Below are 20048 nucleotides of genomic sequence, written 5' to 3'. Positions count from 1 at the left end.
TACGATCATCATCGTACTCTTCTTTCATCGGCAACCCTATAATTTATTTTAATACGTACGCCTTAAGTTATGCTTTATTTTTCGTGTTTCATAATTCACTTAATCTCTGATCAATTTTTTTACTTATTTAAATCATTTTAAAAATGTATTTAAAAACATACCACATAACAGTAAAAAATCAACATACAAAATTTCAAAATTATTTATAATACAAAGTCAAGTGATGTCCGGAAGCCATGGGGACTCCAAATAATAACTTCAAAGTTGTTGATTTTGTTTTGCCACTGCTGATGTCTCTATGTTGTGCTCTTGTCGATATTTGCTGGATATACAATTTTCTGCATATTTTATGAGGCTGTTCGATCTTAATCTTGTCGCGTCTCTGTCGTAATTTACAATGTTTTCTTGTTAACAACTCTAACAAGGACAGTAACAGCATCAGATATGTTGGCAACACATACAATAACAGCAGCGATAACACACTGGCTACATAGAGCTCCATTACTACATGCTGGTGGCGTGATGGTAGAAATAAAGACAGAGCGTTGTAGTTGCTTTTTATTGCATGCTGAAGACCATAGTCGATAGTGTCATTAAACTGGCAAAATGACCGGTACTACAGCAGCAGCAGCAGAAGCAGTCATCGTTGTCATTGTAAATTGATTGTAAAATACCCTGAATGAAGTACTCCAAGTGCCGGTAAGAAAATAAATTGTAAAAAAATCCATTGCATAGTTTATGGAGCTACATCGTAACGACTACAATTGCCGCATGACCAGTAGAAAATTGTTACAGGAAAACATATAAATATAAAAGTCATCACATTTATTCACGGTGGCCAAAATGGAAAACCATTAAGGCCAAGATGAACGATTTGGTGCATTCATTTATTGCAGTTATGTGTTAAACGGAAGAAAATCTTTGGAGAAAATTTCAAGGATATTCGGAGGTGGAGATTATTTTGATGAGTTGGATAAATAATTCAGATGCATTGAATGTTGTACTATTACGAAATAAAGGCATCTTGTAGGTGGGAGATATATTGTGGTTATTCGAATAAGGGATTAAAAGACCTAGCCTAGCTCATATGTATGTAATCAAATGGGGAAAAGGTAGGGCTGCTAAATAATAAGGAAAGTAGAATCGACGGTACAATTTTCCAACTATGCGCAAATTACATGCAGATGTGACCTTCTGACGCTTTGGACATATCAAAAAAAAAACTAAATTTTCAAAACAATTTCGTTTTTCGTACATTTTCATTGAAATTTGTTAACTATGCCTTTTTTGTACCCACCGCCATAGAATGGGAATAGAAATCGATTTCTGACAATATAGAGTATATTTTTTTTTTGATCCAAGAGAATATATATAATATAACGAATACATAACGATGTTTGTCTGGCCGTTGTAAACACGCAATAGCCTTCAATAATGGCTCTATTTTCCTGAAATTTGGCACAGATTTCTTTTATGTGTAAGAGTAGGTCAATTTGGAAGATGTGCTAGGTTAGGTTAGGTTAGGTTAAGTGGTAGCCTGATGTATCAGGATCACTTAGACTATTCAGTCCATTGTGACACCATATTGGTGAACTTCTCTCTTTAGCACAGATTTCTTTTATGTGTAAGAGTAGGTCAATTTGGAAGATGTGCTAGGTTAGGTTAGGTTAGGTTAAGTGGTAGCCTGATGTATCAGGATCACTTAGACTATTCAGTCCATTGTGACACCACATTGGTGAACTTCTCTCTTATCACTGAGTGCTGCCCGATTCCATGTTAAGCTCAATAACAAAGGACCTCCTTTTTATAGCCGAGTCCGAACGGCGTTCCACATTGCACTGAAACCACTTAGAGAAGCTTTGAAACCCTCAGAAATGTCACCAGCATTACTGAGGTGGGATAATCCACCGCTGAAAAACTTTTTGGTGTTCGGTCGAAGCAGGAATCGAACCCACGACATTGTGTATGCAAGGCGGGCATGCTTCAAAGCTTCTCTAAGTGGTTACACTGCAAAGTGAAATGCCGTTCTGGCTCGATTATAAAAATGAAGTCCCTTGTCGTTGAGTTAAACATGGAATCGGGCAGCATTTAGTGAATAGTCTAATGCTATGGTCACACTGGACAAATATTTGGCCAAAATGAGTGTCAAACATTTTTCCAGAACCATTTTCCAAATATCTGGATACGGCTTTTGGAAAATAATCCTACCGTGATGTTATATATCCCATATGTGTTAAATATGTTTTCTGGTTTGGCTGTGGCGATGGATTCATTTTTGATTTCTGTCAAATATTTGACCATAGCATAAGTGAGCCTGAAATGTCGGGCTGCCACTATACCTAATATAACCATCGGTCCAGAGTTTGACATAGCCCCCATACCCCGATTTGGGAGCTTGAGGGTCTAGACATCCCAATTTTTAGTCGTTTTGCCTGAAATTCAAAATATAGAGATATTTTGGACCCACACATAAGTAAACCGAATATGGGGCATATCGATCCACATTTGGGTATACCCCCCGATAAAGACCGAGCTCCCAATAGAACTTCTTGGACTTCTAGACACCTCAATTTTTATCGGGATTGCCTGAAATTCAAAATTATAGAAACTTAAATTTTTATCCAATTTACCAATCTCCCGGTTGGATCTCATGATCGTCTAGACATCCGAATTTTTATCCGATTTGCCTGAAATTCCAAATCTATTTTGAGTCCACACCTATAGACCGATCTCTCGTTTTGACTTTTTGGACTTCTACAAATCGCCATTTTTATTCGCTTTGCCTGGAATTCAAAATTTAGAGGTATTTTAGGTCTGAAAATAGGACCGTGAATACAGTTAGCTTCCTGAAATTTTCAAGCATGTTATTACCCTTCTGGCATCCAATTCAAAAACTAAGATCTTGGGGCCTTGATGATACATTTGGCCGTACAGTTCCAACACTGAATTCTTCAGTCATACATTTCACACATTGGGACCTTCAGCCATACAGTTCGTTAATTAAAACCTTCAGGTTCTGGGTTCTTCGGGCCTACAGAGATCTTCCGGCATTCAGTCTAAAGATCGTGGGACCTACAGTAGCTGTACTCTGACCTTTGACCATAAAGTATATATATTGTGGGTCATGGTGAAATTCTGAGTCGATCTAAGCATGTCCGTCCGTCTGTCCAAATCACGCTAACTTACGAACGAAACAAACTATCGACTTGAAACTTGGCATAAGTAGTTGTCATTGATGTAGGCCGGATGGTATTGCAAATGGACCATATTGTACCAATTTTACGTATAGCCCCCATATAAACCGACCCCCAGACTTGGTTTGCGGAGCCTCTTACAAACGCAAATTTCATCCGATTCGAATGAAACTTGGTACATGGTGTTAGTATAAGCTATCTAACAACCATGCAAAAATTGGTCTTTATCGGTTCATAATTATATATAGCCCCAATATAAAATGATCCCCAAATGTGACCTCCGGAGCCTCTTGGAGTAGCAAATTTCATTCTATCTGGTTGAAATTTTGGAAATTTGGCGTTAGTATATAGTCTCTAATAATCAAGCAAACATTTTTTTATATCGGTCCATAATTATATATAGCCCCCATATAAACCGACCCCTTCATTTGAACTCCGGACCCTCTTGGAGGAGCAAAATTCATCCGATCCGAATGAAACTTGGTATGTGGTGTAAGTATATGGTATCTAACAACCATGCAAAAATTGGTTCATATCGGTTCATAATTATATATAGCCCTAATATAAACCGATCCTCAGATGTGACCTCCAGAACCTCTTGGAGAAGCAAATTTCATCCTATCTGACTGAAATTTGGAACATGGTGTTAGTATAACCATGCAAAAAATTGGTCCATATCGGTCTATAGTTATATATAGCCCCATATAAACCGATCCCCAGATTTGGTTTTGGAGCCTCTTGGAGGCGCAAATTTTACCCGATTCAGTTGAAATTTGGCACATTGTGCTAGTATCTGTCCGCTAAGAACCATGCTAAACTAGATCCATATCGGTTTATAGTTATATAACCCTCAGATAAACGGACCTCCAATCACACAAACATTGGTCCATATCCCCACAAATAATCTACCAAAATTTTATTTCTATAGAAAATTTTGTCAAAATTTTATTTCTATGGAAAATTTTGTCAAAATTTTATTTCCATAGAAAATTTCGTCAAAATTTTATTTCCATAGAAAATTTCATCAAAAGTTTTTTCTATAGAAAATTTTGTCAAAATTTTATTTCTATAGCAAATTTCGTCATAATTTTTTTCTATAGAAAATTTTGTTGAAATTTTATTTGTATAGCAAATTTTGTCAAAATTTTATTTCTATAGAAAATTTTGTTAAAATTTTATTTGTATAGCAAATTTTGTCAAAATTTTATTTCTATAGAAAATTTTGTTAAAATTTTATTTGTATAGCAAATTTTGTGAAAATTTTATTTCTATAGCAAAATTTTATCAAAATTTTATTTCTATAGCAAAAATTTTGTCAAAATTTTATTTCCATGGGAAATTTTGTCAAAATTTTATTTCCATAAAAAAATTTGTTAAAATGTTATTTGTATAGCAAATTTTGTCAAAATTTTATTTCTATAGAAAATTTTGTTAAAATTTTATTTATTTATTTTGTCAAAAGTTTATTTCTGTAGAAATTTTGTAGAAATTTTTTTTCTATAGAAAATTTTGTCATAATTTTATATCTATTGAAAAATTTGTCAAAACTCTATTTCTATAGAAAATTTTGTCATAATTTTATTTCTATAGCAAATTTTGTCAATATTTTATTTCTATTAAAAATTTAATCAAAATTTTATTTCTATAGCAAATTTTGTCAAAATTTTATTTTTATAAAAAATTTTGTCAAAATTTGATTTCTATAGAAGATTTCTTCAAAAGTTTATTTCTATAGAAAATTTTGTTATAATTTTATGTCTATTGAAAATTTTGTCAAAATTTTATTTCTGTAGAAAATTTTGTCAAAATTTTATTTCTATAGAAAATTTTGTCAAAATTTTATTTCTATAGAAAATTTTGTCAAAATTTTATTTCTATAGAAAATTTTGTCAAAATTTTATTACTATAGAAATTTTTTTCGAAATTTTATTTCTATAGAAAATTTTGTCAAAATTTTATTTCTTTAGAAAATTTTGTCAAAATTGTATCTCTATAGAAAATTTCGTAAAAATTTTTTTCTATAGAAAATTTTGTAAATATTATTTTTCTACAGCAAATTTTGGCAAAATTTTATTTCTATAGCAAAATTTTGTCAAAATTTTATTTCCATAGAAAATTTTGTCAAAGTTGTATTTCTATTGATAATTTTGTCAAAATTTTACTTCTGTAGAAGATATTGTCAAAAGTTTATTTATACAGAAAATTTTGTCAAAATTTTATTTCTATAGAAAATTTCGTCAAAATTTTTTACTATAGAAAATTTTGTCAATATTATTATTCTACAACAAATTTTGTCAAAATTTTATTTCTAGAGCAAAATTTTGTTAAAATTTTATTTCCACAGAAAATTTCGTCACATTTTTTTTTGCTATAGAAAAATTTGCCAAAATTTTATTTCTATAACAAATTTTGCCAAAATTTTATTTTTATAAAAAATTTTGTCAAAATTTTATTTCTATAGAAGATTTCTTCAAAAGTTTATTTCTATAGAAAATTTTGTCAAAATTTTATTTCTATAGATTTTTTTAATATATACCCCGTATGGACTAACTTATAATTTAGAAGACGGCAAGAGTTTCTATGCAATCCATGGTGGAGGGTACATAAGATTCGGCCTGGCCGAACTTACAGCCGTATATGTTATATTTGTTTTTACTTGTTTTTTTTTTTTTTTTAATTTCCATTATTTTATTTGATCTTAGTGTGAAAATTGACTCCATCTAGAAAAAAACAAGTTGGATATACTTTAAATGCAATGTCTTAGGAAGAATTTCCAAAAAAAATTTTGCTGAGTAAATTATTAAAACCGTGTTAATTAATACTTCACCGGAGAGAGATAGACACTTGTGCTATTTCGAAACTGCTTTACGAACATTGTTCAGTTTTGAGACGTTTCACTGTGTATTAATACTACGTCCACTAGATCACATTCTTCTTTCACATTTTGTAAAATTTTTACCATTATTGGAATTATCATGATTTTACATGCAGGGCATTCAATTTTTTTTACTTTATTTTAATGTTGAAATGTAAAATATTAAATATTTCAAATCGAATTTAAAGAATACCACGAAAGGAAAATTTTTTAATAAATATATAAACCGGTCTCCTTGATTATACATAGTTCAAAATTAAAACCAATTTCACATTCATCTGCACCATGAAGTTTCATACACTTATCCATGGCATCATTGGCTTTTTTCTTGTCATTGATCATAATCGGTAAGTTTTGCCGAAGAAATTCTTCATTGGGTTTTCCATTGAGAAATATTCCAGACTCGTGTAGATAACACAGACAATAGCACTGTATAGGTTTTGCAGTATTTTCCACAGTTGTCGATGCGGTGAAAAGTTTATGGTTGTATACAATATCCGCTTGTTCAGGAGTCAAGGCATTTGCGGTAATACATTTTTTGCGATGTTGTTGCAGACTTTCTTCAGGTTCCTCATCGTTACTCTAGAAGTAAATACAATGGAGAATTTGTTTGGAAAACAGAATTGATTATTTGAAGCCTATTACCGCTGAAGCGACATGAAAATTGAGACAATTAACAGCAATAACTAAGGCAATTACAATCACCAACGGTTGGCGTTTGATGGAAGGGCGTAATGCCATGATTGGCGATGTCATTTTGTCCCGTGTTACTTTTGACAGTGACCGATTTGGTGTTGATGGTTTAATGGTTGTTTGGAATTCACTCTGTAGACAGCGTGGGTTAACCAACGATTATTTATATGAAAATATTTCTATTTAAATAAAAACACGCAGACAATGTGAAAAACCTCTTAACGAATTTAACTTTTCATTTTAAATCCACCTATATTATTATTATTAATTAAATAAATAACAAATAAATCGTATATTGGGATGGTGAGCGAATTTGTTTGAAACAAGTACATACGGCCGTAAGTTCGGCCAGGCCGAAGCTTATGTACCGTCCATAATCGAATTACTTGGGTTGCGGTATCACTTGCCGATGGCAAGGTATCTTAAAACTTCGTAACAACGTCTTCTAAAATGCAAGGTAGTCCATATGTAGTATATGTTAAACTAAAAACGGCCGATTAAATACTTATATAATAAGTTTGACAAAATTTTCTATAGAAATAAAATTTTGATAGAAGTTTCTATAGAAATAAAATTTTGAGAACATTTTCTCTGGAAGTACAATTTGGACAAAATTTTCCAAGAAATAAAATTTTAACAAAATTTTCTATAGAAATAAAATTTTAACAAAATTATTTATAGAAATAAAATTTTGACAAAATTTTTTATAGAAATAAAATTTTGACAAAATTTTCTATAGAGAAAACATTTTGAAAGAAATAAAATTTTGACAAAATTTTCTATAGAAATAACATTTTGACAAAATTTTCTATAGAACAAAAATGTTGACAAAATTTTCTATAGAAATAACATTTTGACAAAATTTTCAATAGAAATAAAATTTTGACAAAATTTTCAATAGAATTAAAATTTTGACAACATTCTCTATAGAATTAAAATTTTGACAAAATTTTCAATAGAAATAAAAGTTTGACAAAATTTTCAATAGAAATAAAATTAGGAATACAATTTTGACAAAATTTTCCATAAAAATAAAATTTTGACAACATTTTCTATAGAAATAAAATTTTGTTAGATTATTTTTTGCTCGAGTGGCAACCATGATTATGATATGGACCAATTTTTGATTGGGGATCGGCTATATAAAGGGTGATTTGTTAAGAGCTTGATAACTTAAAAAAAAAAAAAACGCATAAAATTTGCAAAATCTCATCGGTTCTTTATTTGAAACGTTAGATTGGTCCATGACATTTACTTTTTGAAGATAATTTCATTTAAATGTTGACCGCGGCTGCGTCTTAGGTGGTCCATTCGGAAAGTCCAATTTTGGGCAACTTTTTCGAGCATTTCGGCCGGAATAGCCCGAATTTCTTCGGAAATGTTGTCTTCCAAAGCTGGAATAGTTGCTGGCTTATTTCTGTAGACTTTAGACTTGACGTAGCCCCACAAAAAATAGTCTAAAGGCGTCAAATCGCATGATCTTGGTGGCCAACTTACCGGTCCATTTCTTGAGATGAATTGTTCTCCGAAGTTTTCCCTCAAAATGGCCATAGAATCGCGAGCTGTGTGGCATGTAGCGCCATCTTGTTGAAACCACATGTCGACCAAGTTCAGTTCTTCCATTTTTGGCAACAAAAAGTTTGTTAGCATCGAACGATAGCGATCGCCATTCACCGTAACGTTGCGTCCAACAGCATCTTTGAAAAAATACGGTCCAATGATTCCACCAGCGTACAAACCACACCAAACAGTGCATTTTTCGGGATGCATGGGCAGTTCTTGAACGGCTTCTGGTTGCTCTTCACTCCAAATGCGGCAATTTTGCTTATTTACGTAGCCATTCAACCAGAAATGAGCCTCATCGCTGAACAAAATTTGTCGATAAAAAAGCGGATTTTCTGCCAACTTTTCTAGGGCCCATTCACTGAAAATTCGACGTTGTGGCTCGTTAGTAAGTCTATTCATGATGAAATGTCAAAGCATACTGAGCATCTTTCTCTTTGACACCATGTCTGAAATCCCACGTGATCTGTCAAATACTAATACATGAAAATCCTAACCTCAAAAGAATCACCCTTTATAACTAAAGTCCTATATAGACCAATTTTGTCATGGTTATTAGCGGCCATATACTAACACCACGTTGCAAAATTCAACCGGATCGGATGAATTTTGCTTCTCCAAGAGGCTCCTGAGATCAAATCTGGGGAACGGTTTATATGGGGCTATATATAATTATGGACCGATGTGGATCAATTTTTGCATGGTTGTTAGAGACCATATACCAACACAATGTAACAAATTTCTGCCGGATCGGATGAATTTTGCTTCTCCAAGAGGCGCCTGAGATCAAATCTGGGGAACGGTTTATATGGGGCTATATATAATTATGGACCGATGTGGACCAATTTTTGCATGGTTTTTAGAGACCATATACCAACACCATTTACCAAATTTCAACCGGATCGGATGAACTTTTCTTCTCTTTGAGGCTCCGCAAACCAAATCTGGGAATCGGTTTATATGGGGGCTATATATAATTATGGACCGATGTGGACCAATTTTTGCATGGTTATTAGAGACCATACACCAACACAATGTATTAAATTTCAGCAGGATCGGATGAAATATGCTTCTCTTAGAGGCTCCGCAAGCCAAATCTGGCTAAATCAACGAAGAATTGACGTACGGATTACGATTACGTATTAGCATACAATTCTATTTTCTTTCTTATTTTTTAGCTTATGTACACCAATGTTTTGGTATTGATTACGAGGAAGCGGATATATGGATGCCCTTCTGGTACAATTCTCTTTAAAGTTTTGCATACTTGATTATAAGAAACAAAGTTTTATTTATACGCGTTTTCTACTTTTTTTCTTCACGCTCTAGCACAATCATTTACTAACATCTTAATGATAAATAAAATTTTTAAATAGAAATTATGCCTTGTTTTAAGTAAAAAAATGTCCTCAAAATAAAGTATTATCGACTTTTGGGACAAGGGAAATGCGCCTTGTATCCACGACAATATCGTGTTCAGTGTATGAATAATAAGTGTGGTCATTCAACCAAACAATATCTTCAAAATTTATTTAAATATTGTAACATATATTATATAAATATTTTTAAACATAAAAACACACTAAACTCTTTATCAATTGTTTAGCAACAAATTAGCACATCTTCCTAACACATTTCACTAACAAAATGGTCTTTAAATTGAATGATATAAAAATAAGTTCAAATGTCCCTACTGCGAAATTCCTATTTCGTATTTAAAGCTTAGAGTATTTGAGCAAATATATGATTAATTTTTATAACTTGCAAATCATGGAAGGTAATAATTTTCTATTTGCTCTGATTGTTGCGACCCTACTATTTGGTTATTGCAATTTACTAAAGGTAAATATTCTATGGAATTTTTAAAATAAGCCTCGGAAAATTCGTTAATAGAGCAAAACGGCGGCGGATATTAATGGTAGAAACAATTTCTCTAACTAAGAGGTAGTTCAATTCTCGATAGAAATAAACTTTTAAGAAAATTTTCTATAGAAATAAAATTTGAAAAAATTTCCTTTAGAAATAAAATATTGACAAAATTTTCTATATTAAAAATTTTTGACAAAATTTTCTATAGAAATAAAATATTGACAAAATTTTCTATATTAAAAATTTTTGACAAAATTTTCAATAGAAATTCAATTTTGAAAAAAATTTCTATAGACAATCAAAATTTGAGAATATTTTCTATAGTAATAAAATTTTGAGAACATTTTCTATATAAATAAATTTTTGAGAAAATTTTCTATACAAATAAAATTTTGAGAAAATTTTCTCTATAAACAAAATTTTGACAATATTTTCTATAGAAATAAAATTTGGAGAAAATTCCCTATAGAAATAAAATATTCTATAGAAATAAAACTTTGACAAAATTTTCTCTAGAAACAAAATTGTTAGAAAATTGTCTCTACAAATAAAATTTGGACAATATTTTCTATAGAAATAAATTTTGAGAAAATTTTCTCTATAAACAAAATTTTGACAAAATTTTCTATAGAAATAAAAATTTAACAACATGTTCTATAGAAATAAAATTTGGAGAAAATTCCCTATAGAAATAAAATTTTCTATAGAAATAAAATATTCTATAGAAATGAAACTTTGAAAAAATTTTCTCTAGAAATAAAATTTTTCACAAAATTTCCGTTAGAAACAAAATTTTGAGAAAATAAAATAAAATTTGGACAAAATTTTCTATAGAAATAAATTTTAAGAAAATTTTCTCTACAAATAAAATTTTGATAAAATATTCTATAGAAATAAAAATTTGACAACATTTTCTATAGAAATAAAATTTGGAGAAAATTTTCTTTAGAAATAAAATTTTGACAAAATTCCCTATAGAATAAAAATTTAACAGCATTTGCTAAAGAAATAAATTTTTCTATAGAAATAAAATTTTGACAAAAATTCCCTATAGGATAAAATTTTAACAGCATTTTCTATAGAAATAAAATTTTCTATAGAAATAAAATTTTGACAAAATTCTCTATAGAATAAAATTTGAACAACATTTTCTATAGAAATAAAAATTTTGACAAAATTTTCTCTAGAAATAAAATTGTTCCCACAAAATTTTCGATAGAAACAAATTTTGAGAAAATTTTCCCTAAAATTTGGACAAAATTTGCTATAGGAAAAAAAATTTTGACAAAATTTTCTATAGACAAACAAATTTTTCTCTCTGTTGGTTAAGATACCCTTGTAGTTTAGTCAAAGATACCCTTGTAGTTTAGTCAAAGCAAGTCATGAAGCATTCGTTTGCCAGGAAGCCTCCAAAAAATCGGGAAAAACAACCGCGGAAGATTAATCACTCTTCACCGCGACAATGCGATTTTATGGGTCTGACTTGGCATCGAATGACTTCTTTTTATTTCCCTACGAAACAAATAAAACGAGAGGTCAACATTTTTCGGCACCAGAAGAAGCGGTTTATGAGTTAAAAATGCATGTTTTGTAGATACCTCAATCAGAGTGGCAAAAGTGCTTCGACAATTGGCTCAAACGCATGCAAAAGTGCAACTCATCTTAATGTTAAATATTTTGAAAAACAATAAAGCTATTTTCGATAATTAATATTTCTTTTTGTTCTCCAATCATGAAATATAAAAGGCAACCCTCGTAATAAGAATCTAAAAAATAGTATTTATCCGTAAGGGTATTCAACTTAATTTGTTCCCTTTGTCAAATTAAAAGACCAATTTATAACTAAATAGCTTCGTTAGCAATTATCGCTTATTTTTGTCACACTAGGAATAGAGCACAAAGTGTTATGGCTTTTGGTTTCCAGAGATTTTTGATATTTAAAGCTAAGTATATTGTAGTAAGCTAATATTAATTTCGACAATTTGCAAGTAATGAAAGGTAGTAATTTTCAATACGCTCCGTTTATTTTTACTTTCTCATTCGTGTACGTTAATTTAGTTTGGGTAATTATTTTCAGTTATTTTCAATACTCTTAGATTAATGCGATGCCGATTTGTAACAATTTGTATTCCCAAAGACTACTAACCCCGATAAAATTCAACCAAAAAAGGAAGATTATTTACTGTTTGGTAGATTGATAGAATTCTTCATGTTTTGGTAGGTTTTGCAAAATATCCTCTCCAACTAGGAGGTACAAAATCTAATATATAAAAATAAGTCGGGTTTTCCTTCCTGACGCTTTAACTCCAGAACGCACGAACCGATTTCAACGGATTTGCATTCGTCTCGGGCACCGTAAGATTTATAGCAAAGAAAATTTAAGAAAAGGACCAACGGAAAAGCCGGAAAATCTTTTTTTACATACAGCGCACATTACAAAAATTTATAATTTGAATTCATCGCAGTTGCTTTTGTTATAAAATAATTTTATTTTTTCACATAAAAAATGTTTGGAGAACCTAGAGGGTAATCATGTGGTGAAAATAGGGTACCTCATTTTTTGATATATTGTGGGGGAGGGGGACATCCCCCCTGCCCGACTTTTTGAAAATTGGAACAAAATTATCCGATTTCCTTGAAATCTTCATGGAAGTTTAAAGGGGCGTCTAGGCAAAGAACAGATACTTCATTTTTCGATATTTAGTCGTGGAGGGGGCCTCCCTTTGGTCCGACTTTTATTAAAGTACAGTGAAAAAACTAAAATTTGTCAACTTACTGAAATTTTACGGAGTACTTGGGGGAGATTATGAAATTTATATGAGGTATATGATTTTGTGATATGTGATCGGGGAAAAATAAAAGGGCACAGGGAGACCTCATTTCTCCTCAAGTCCATACCGTGAAACAATGAAACTTTTCCAATTTACTTAAAATGTACAGAGGATGTGGGATAGGTTATATTATTATAATGGATATCTGATTTTATGATATTCGGAAGGCAAGAGGGCCTTCCCTTGCCTTTTGTTTAAAAATTGGGTTTATAATTTGCTTGAAATTTTCTTGGACGTCTACACAATATACACTGTATCATTTTTCGATATTGGGAGGGGGAAAGAGACCTCCTCTAAAACTGAAAAAAACTAGAATTCCCAAGTTTACTTGAAATTTACAAAGGCCATAGGGGAAGGTTATGAAATCAAAATGGTGTACTTGATTTTTGGGTATTTGGACGAGAACCTTCTCCTTGCCCCACACTATGAAACTTGAAGGAAAGTTTACAGATTTTCTTACAATTTGCAGAGAAAGTGACATCCCTTTACAAAAAATAGAGCAACATCTAACCTTATCCGATTTACTTTAAATTAGGTGAAGATGATTAAATTTATACAGGTACATGATTTTCGACGTCTGGTTGGGGAAGGGCGAAAGTGAAGTTGGGTAGTTTGTGAAATGAACATAGGGTACGTGCATTTACGATATCTGGTCGGGAGGAGCAAAGGAGGGGGTGTTCCGTTTTGCCCGATTTTATTGAAAATAGTAAGGATTGCCGATAAATGCGAACTCGGTGCATAATTGTATGATTTTTCCATAGGCTTCTGCCAGACTTTTTAATAAAAAAAACTTAAATTTACATGAAGTTGACAGGCAACGTAGAGGGTGCTTCATTTTCCGTTATATGTTTGGGAAAGACTTGTTCTATGTGTCCAACACTTTAATAAATGTTAATATGGTCAATTTTGAGGCCTTTTACTTTTTCCGTTTTATTGGACGATATGTTGAGGAGAAGTATACCTTCCCTTGACGAACCAAGCTTGAAATTTGTGGGAAGAGTAGAAGATTGTTCAACGATTTAACACACAACAATTTTACACAACAATAAAAAAACAAAAAATTGGTTGAAGGGGAACACCCCCTATCCGACGTTTGTTAAGCCGGTCCGTTTTACATCTGCATAACGGCCCTATTTCTGTATATAAATGAAAATGCAAGAAGTCCGTTTTTTTTTTTTTTTTTTTTTTTTTTTGTAAATGTACGGGACACATGTGTGGAAACCATGGAATGATTAATCAGTAATTCAGTTTTTGTGCCAGACTTCCCCTGACCCTACTCTTTAAAACAGTTCAAATCTTTTCGAATTTGTTTTCAGATCGAAGGATATGGTTGACTAAGCTAACGAAAATATGTTTCGGGAGGTGCAGACAAAATTTTCTATAGAAATTAAATTTTTACAAAATTTTCTATAGAAATAAAATTTTGACAAAATTTTCTATAGAAATAAAATTTTTACAAAATTTTCTATAGAAATAAAATTTTGACAAAATTTTCTATAGAAATAAAATTTCCGCTTTCCCGGGAATGAAAAAAGTCCGGGAAAAAGAAACCCCTAAATACATAATTACCGCTTAATTACAACTAAACTCAGTAAAGTCGTATTTGTTGTTTATTTTCATTTTCGTAAAATCGAACGTAAATTTTGGTTCGTTATTTAGAATACTCAATGTTAAGAATTTGGATGTTCGATAAATTAGATTTTCGCTAAATATGTTATTCTTTAAACAGAGCTTCGACTGTATACATTATTGGGACAACAATAATGACAAAAGATTTAAAAACTCATATATTGAAATATGTTCCCCGTATTGAAAAAAGCATTTAAAATTGACATGCGTTTTAAATATATACTGAGAGCAATTCCTCGTTTTTTTTATACCCTCCACCATAGGATGGGGGGTATATTAACTTTGTCATTCCGTTTGTAACACATCGAAATATTGCTCTAAGACCCCATAAAGTACATATATTCTGGGTCGTGGTGAAATTCTGAGTGGATTTGAGCATGTCCGTCCGTCCGTCTGTTGAAATCACGCTAACTTCCGAACGAAACAAGCTATCGACTTGAAACTTGGCACAAGTAGTTATTATTGATGTAGGTCGGATGGTATTACAAATAGACCATATCGGTCCACTTTTACGTATAGCCCCCATATAAACGGACCCCCAAATTTGGCTTGCAGACCCTCTAAGAGAAGCAAATTTCATCCGATGCGGCTGAAATTTGGTACATGGTGTTAGTATATGGTCTCTAACAACCGTGCAAAAATTGGTCCACATCGGTCCATAATTATATATAGCCCCCATATAAACCAATCCCCCGATTTAGATTTCGGAGCCTCTAAGAGAAACAAATTTCATCCGATCCGGCTAAAATTTGGTACATGGTGTTGGTATATGGTCTCTAACAATTATGTAAAAATTGGTCCACATCGGTCCATAATTATATATAGCCCATATAAACCGATCACCAGATTTGGCTTGCGGAGCCTAAAAGAGAAGCAAATTTCATTCGATCCAGCTGAAATTTGGTACATGGTGTTAGTATATGGTCTCTAACAACCACGCAAAAATTGGTCTACATCGGTCCATAATTATATATAGCCCCCATATAAACCGATCCCCAGATTTGGCTTGCGGAGCCTCAAAGAGAAGAAAATTTCATCAGATCCGGCTGAAATTTGGTGCATGATGTTGGCATATGGTCTCTAACAACCATGCAAAAATTGGTCCATATCGGTCCTTAATTATATATAGCCCCCATATAAACCGATCCCCAGATATGGCTTGTGGAGCCTCTAAGAGAAGTATATTTCATCCGATCCGACTGAAATTTGGTACATGGTGTTGGTATATGGTCTCTAACAATCGTTCAAAAATTGGTCCACATCGGTCCATAATTATATATAGCGCCCATATAAACCGATCCCCAGATTTGGGTTCCGGAGCCTCAAAGAGAAACAAATTTCATCCGATCCGCCTGAAATTTGGTACATGATATTGGTATATGGTCTCTAACAACCATGCAAAAATTGGTCCATATCGGTCCTTAATTATATATAGCCCCCATATAAACCAATTCCCCGATTTGGATTTCGGAGCCTCTAAGAGAAACAAATTTCATCCGATCCGGCTGAAATTTGGTACATAGTGTTGGTATATGGTATCTAACAATCATGCAAAAATTGGTCCATATCGGTCCATAATTATATATAGCCCCCATATAAACCGATCACCAGATTTGGCTTGCGGAGCCTAAAAGAGAAGCAAATTTCATCCGATCTAGCTGAAATTTGGTACATGGTGTTAGTATATGGTCTCTAACAACCACGCTAAAATTGGTCCACATCGGTCCATAATTATATATAGCCCCCATATAAACCGATCCCCAGATTTGGCTTGCGGAGCCTCAAAGAGAAGAAAATTTCATCAGATCCGGCTGAAATTTGGTGCATGATGTTGGTATATGGTCTCTAATAACCATGCAAAAATTGGTCCATATCGGTCCTTAATTATATATAGCCCCCATATAAACCGATCCCCAGATATGGCTTGTGGAGCCTCTAAGAGAAGTATATTTCATCCGATCCGGCTGAAATTTGGTGCATGGTGTTGGTATATGGTCTCTAACAATCGTTCAAAAAGTGGTCCACATCGGTTCATAATTATATATAGCGCCCATATAAACCGATCCCCAGATATGGCTTGTGGAGCCTCTAAGAGAAGTATATTTCATCCGATCCGGCTGAAATTTGGTACATGGTGTTGGTATATGGTCTCTAACAATCGTTCAAAAATTGGTCCACATCGGTCCATAATTATATATAGCGCCCATATAAACCGATCCCCAGATTTGGGTTCCGGAGCCTCAAAGAGAAACAAATTTCATCCGATCCGCCTGAAATTTGGTACATGATATTGGTATATGGTCTCTAACAACCATGCAAAAATTGGTCCACATCGGTTCATAATTATATATAGCCCCCATATAAACCGATCCCCAGATTTGGCTTGCGAAGTCTCCAAGAGAAGCAAATTTCATCCAATCCGGTTGTAATTTGGAACATGGTGTTAGTATATGATCTTTAACAAGCGTGCCAGAATTGGTCCATATCGGTCCATAATTATATATAGCCCCCATATAAAACGTTCTTCAGATTTGACCTCCGGAGCCTCTTGGAGGAGCAAAATTCATCCAATCCGGTTCAAATTAGGAACGTGGTGTTAGTATATGGTCGCTAACAACCATACCAAAATTGGTCCAATCACACAAAAATTGGTCCATATCGGTTCATAATCATGGTTGCCACTAGAGCCAAAAATAGTCTACCAAAATTTTATTTCTATAGAAAATTTTGTCACAATTTTATTTCTATAGAAAATTTTGTCCAAATTTTATTTCTAGAGAAAATTTTGTTAAAATTTTATTCGGTTCATAATAAAATTTTCATCATTGTAAAAATTTTATTTCTATAGAAAATTTTGTTCAAATTTTATTCGGTTCATAATCATGGTTGCCACTCTAGCCAAAAAGAATCTACCAAGATTTTATTTCTATAGAAAATTTTGTCAAAAGTTTATTTCTATAGAAAATTGTGTGAAAATTTTATTTCTATAGAAAATTTTGTTAAAATTGTATTTCTGTAGAAAATTTTGTCAAAATTTTATGTCTACTTTGTCAAACTGAATTATATACGTATTGGATCGATCTTTTTATACCCTCCATCATAGGATGGGGGTATATTAACTTTGTCATTCCGTTTGTAACACATCGAAATATTGCTCTAAGACCCCATAAAGTATATATATTCTGGGTCGTGGTGAAATTCTGAGTCGATCTAAGCATGTCCGTCCGTCCGTCTGTTGAAATCACGCTAACTTCCGAACGAAACAAGCTATCGACTTGAAACTTGGCACAAGTAGTTGTTATCGATGTAGGTCGGATGGTATTGAAAATGAGCCATATCGGTCCACTTTTTCGTATAGCCCCATATAAAGGGACCGTCAGATTTGGCTTGTGGAGCCTCTAACAGAAGCATGTTTCATCCGATCCGGCTGAAATTTGGTACATGGTGTTAGTATATGGTCTCTAACAACCGTGCAAAAATTGGTTCACATCGGTCCATAATTATATATAGCCCCCATATAAACCGATCCCCAGATTTGACCTCTGGAGCCTCGTGGAAGAGCAAAATTCAACCGATTCGGTTGATATTTGGTACGTGATGTTAATATATGGCCTCAAACACCCATGCAAAAATTGGTCCACATCGGTCCATAATTATATATAGCCCCCATATAAACCGATCCCCAGATTTGACCTCTGGAGCCTCGTGGAAGAGCAAAATTCAACCGATTCGGTTGAAATTTGGTATGTGAATTTAGTACATGATATTTAACAACCATGCCAAAAGTGGTCCATATCAGTCCATAATCATATATAGCCCCCATATAAACCGATCCCGAGACTTGGTTTAGGAGCCACTTGGAGGGGCAAATTTCATCCGAGTCAGTTGAAATTTGGTACAGTGTGCTAGTATATGGCCGTTAACAATCATGTCTAACTAGGCCCATATCGGTCTATAGTTATATATAGCCCTCAGATAAATCGATCCCCAATCACACAAAAATTAGTCCATATCAATAATTGTATATAGCCCCCATATAAGCGACCCCCATATTTCAATTCTGGCTCCCTATGTACCATGCAAAAGTCCATATTGATTCGTAATTATTTGTAGACTTACCTACACATACCTTTTTTGTCTAATATATACCACGTATGGACTAACTCACAATTTAGAAAACGATTTAAGATACCACAACCCAAATAATTCGATTGTGGATGACAGTCTTTTGCAGAAGTTTCTACGCAATCCATGGTGGAGGGTACAGAAGATTCGGCCTGGCCGAACTTACGGCCGTTTATACTTGTTTTATATTTATTTTCATAATTTATTATGATTGTAAATATTGTAATAAATAAATCCCTTGACAATATAGTTCCAAAGATTTATACTGTTTTTTTTTTTTCAGTGTATATAAACTGATGATGTTGTGGGTCTAAAATCTAAGCCGTAATTTTCTCAATTACGAATAAAAATGTCTGCGTTTTAATAATTTATGAAAATGACTTGCTCGTTTTGGCATTTCTAGAGAGAGATAAAAACTAGAATAACTTTTGGTATTTAAAGACTGAAATGGAGTCATTTTTAATCATTATTCGCCATCCATTGTAATAACGAGGAACATCAATGAAATTTTCTAAAGGGCTTTGGTGTCACGGATTTGTGGCATTACTCTTTTATCTACAATGTGGAATGGTAAAACTTAAAACATATTTAAAAGTTTACTCAATAAATTGATAATCTATTTTATGTATATAAGGTTTGTGGTGATGCCAAAATCAATAGGGTAGCTGAAACATGTAGGCTCGAAACAAATATCACTGCCGACGAATCCAACTTGATTATCACCGATGAATTTGAAAAACTCGATGAAAATAGCATGTCACACAACATGAAATGTTTTTTGCTTTGCTTCCACAGAGAATTTGGTGTCATCGATGCTAATGGCGATCCTATAGAGAAAGAATTTTTGAATTTCATCGAAATTCGTTTTGCAAACAAAAAGGATAAAGTGGCACCTGCTCTTGCAAAATGTAAAGCTTTAACCGATAGTGATCCTTGCGAGCATACCTATAAGTTTGAAATGTGTATGGCCCATACTATTGAAGGTGATAAATGGGATATTTAAGAAACCATTGAATTTTTTTTTAATGTATACAATTTTTTCAAATTATAATTTTCGTTTAATTAACCTTAATATTGTTAATCTAAAGCAGTTGATAATCTAGACTAGAGCTTTATTACTCATTGTTTTACATACTGTTTAATAAATATATAAATACCGAAAAGCATATGACAAATATTTAGAATCAATTATTAGAAAGGACTTATATGCATTTTCAATCAAATTCTATTCTTAAGATAATTCAATGAAATGAATTTATCCTTTCCAGG

General features: G+C 32.6%; 1 protein-coding gene across 1 annotated transcript; it reads left to right on the top strand.

Annotated features, from left to right (window-relative positions):
• The first annotated feature begins 19261 nt into the window (after positions 1–19261).
• Positions 19262–19782, top strand: LOC142239586 (uncharacterized). Its single transcript, XM_075311378.1, has 2 exons — positions 19262–19349; positions 19414–19782. The coding sequence occupies exons 1-2, from the start codon at positions 19281–19283 to the stop codon at positions 19780–19782; spliced, it is 438 nt and encodes a 145-aa protein (XP_075167493.1). The 5' UTR covers positions 19262–19280.
• Positions 19783–20048: the final 266 nt, after the last annotated feature.

The sequence above is a fragment of the Haematobia irritans genome, chromosome 5 (genome assembly GCF_050003625.1).
Source record: "Haematobia irritans isolate KBUSLIRL chromosome 5, ASM5000362v1, whole genome shotgun sequence".
Taxonomy (NCBI): Eukaryota; Metazoa; Arthropoda; class Insecta; order Diptera; family Muscidae; genus Haematobia; species Haematobia irritans.
This window is presented reverse-complemented; position numbering and strand designations above follow the sequence as displayed.

What these genes read in the sequence shown, in the direction of transcription:
- LOC142239586 (XM_075311378.1), top strand. Translation starts at nt 19,281, where the DNA reads ATGAAATTTTCTAAAGGGCTTTGGTGTCACGGATTTGTGGCATTACTC. An exon ending in TTTATCTACAATGTGGAATG is followed by an intron (nt 19,350 to 19,413) that starts GTAAAACTTAAA and finishes TATGTATATAAG; the next exon opens with GTTTGTGGTGATGCCAAAAT.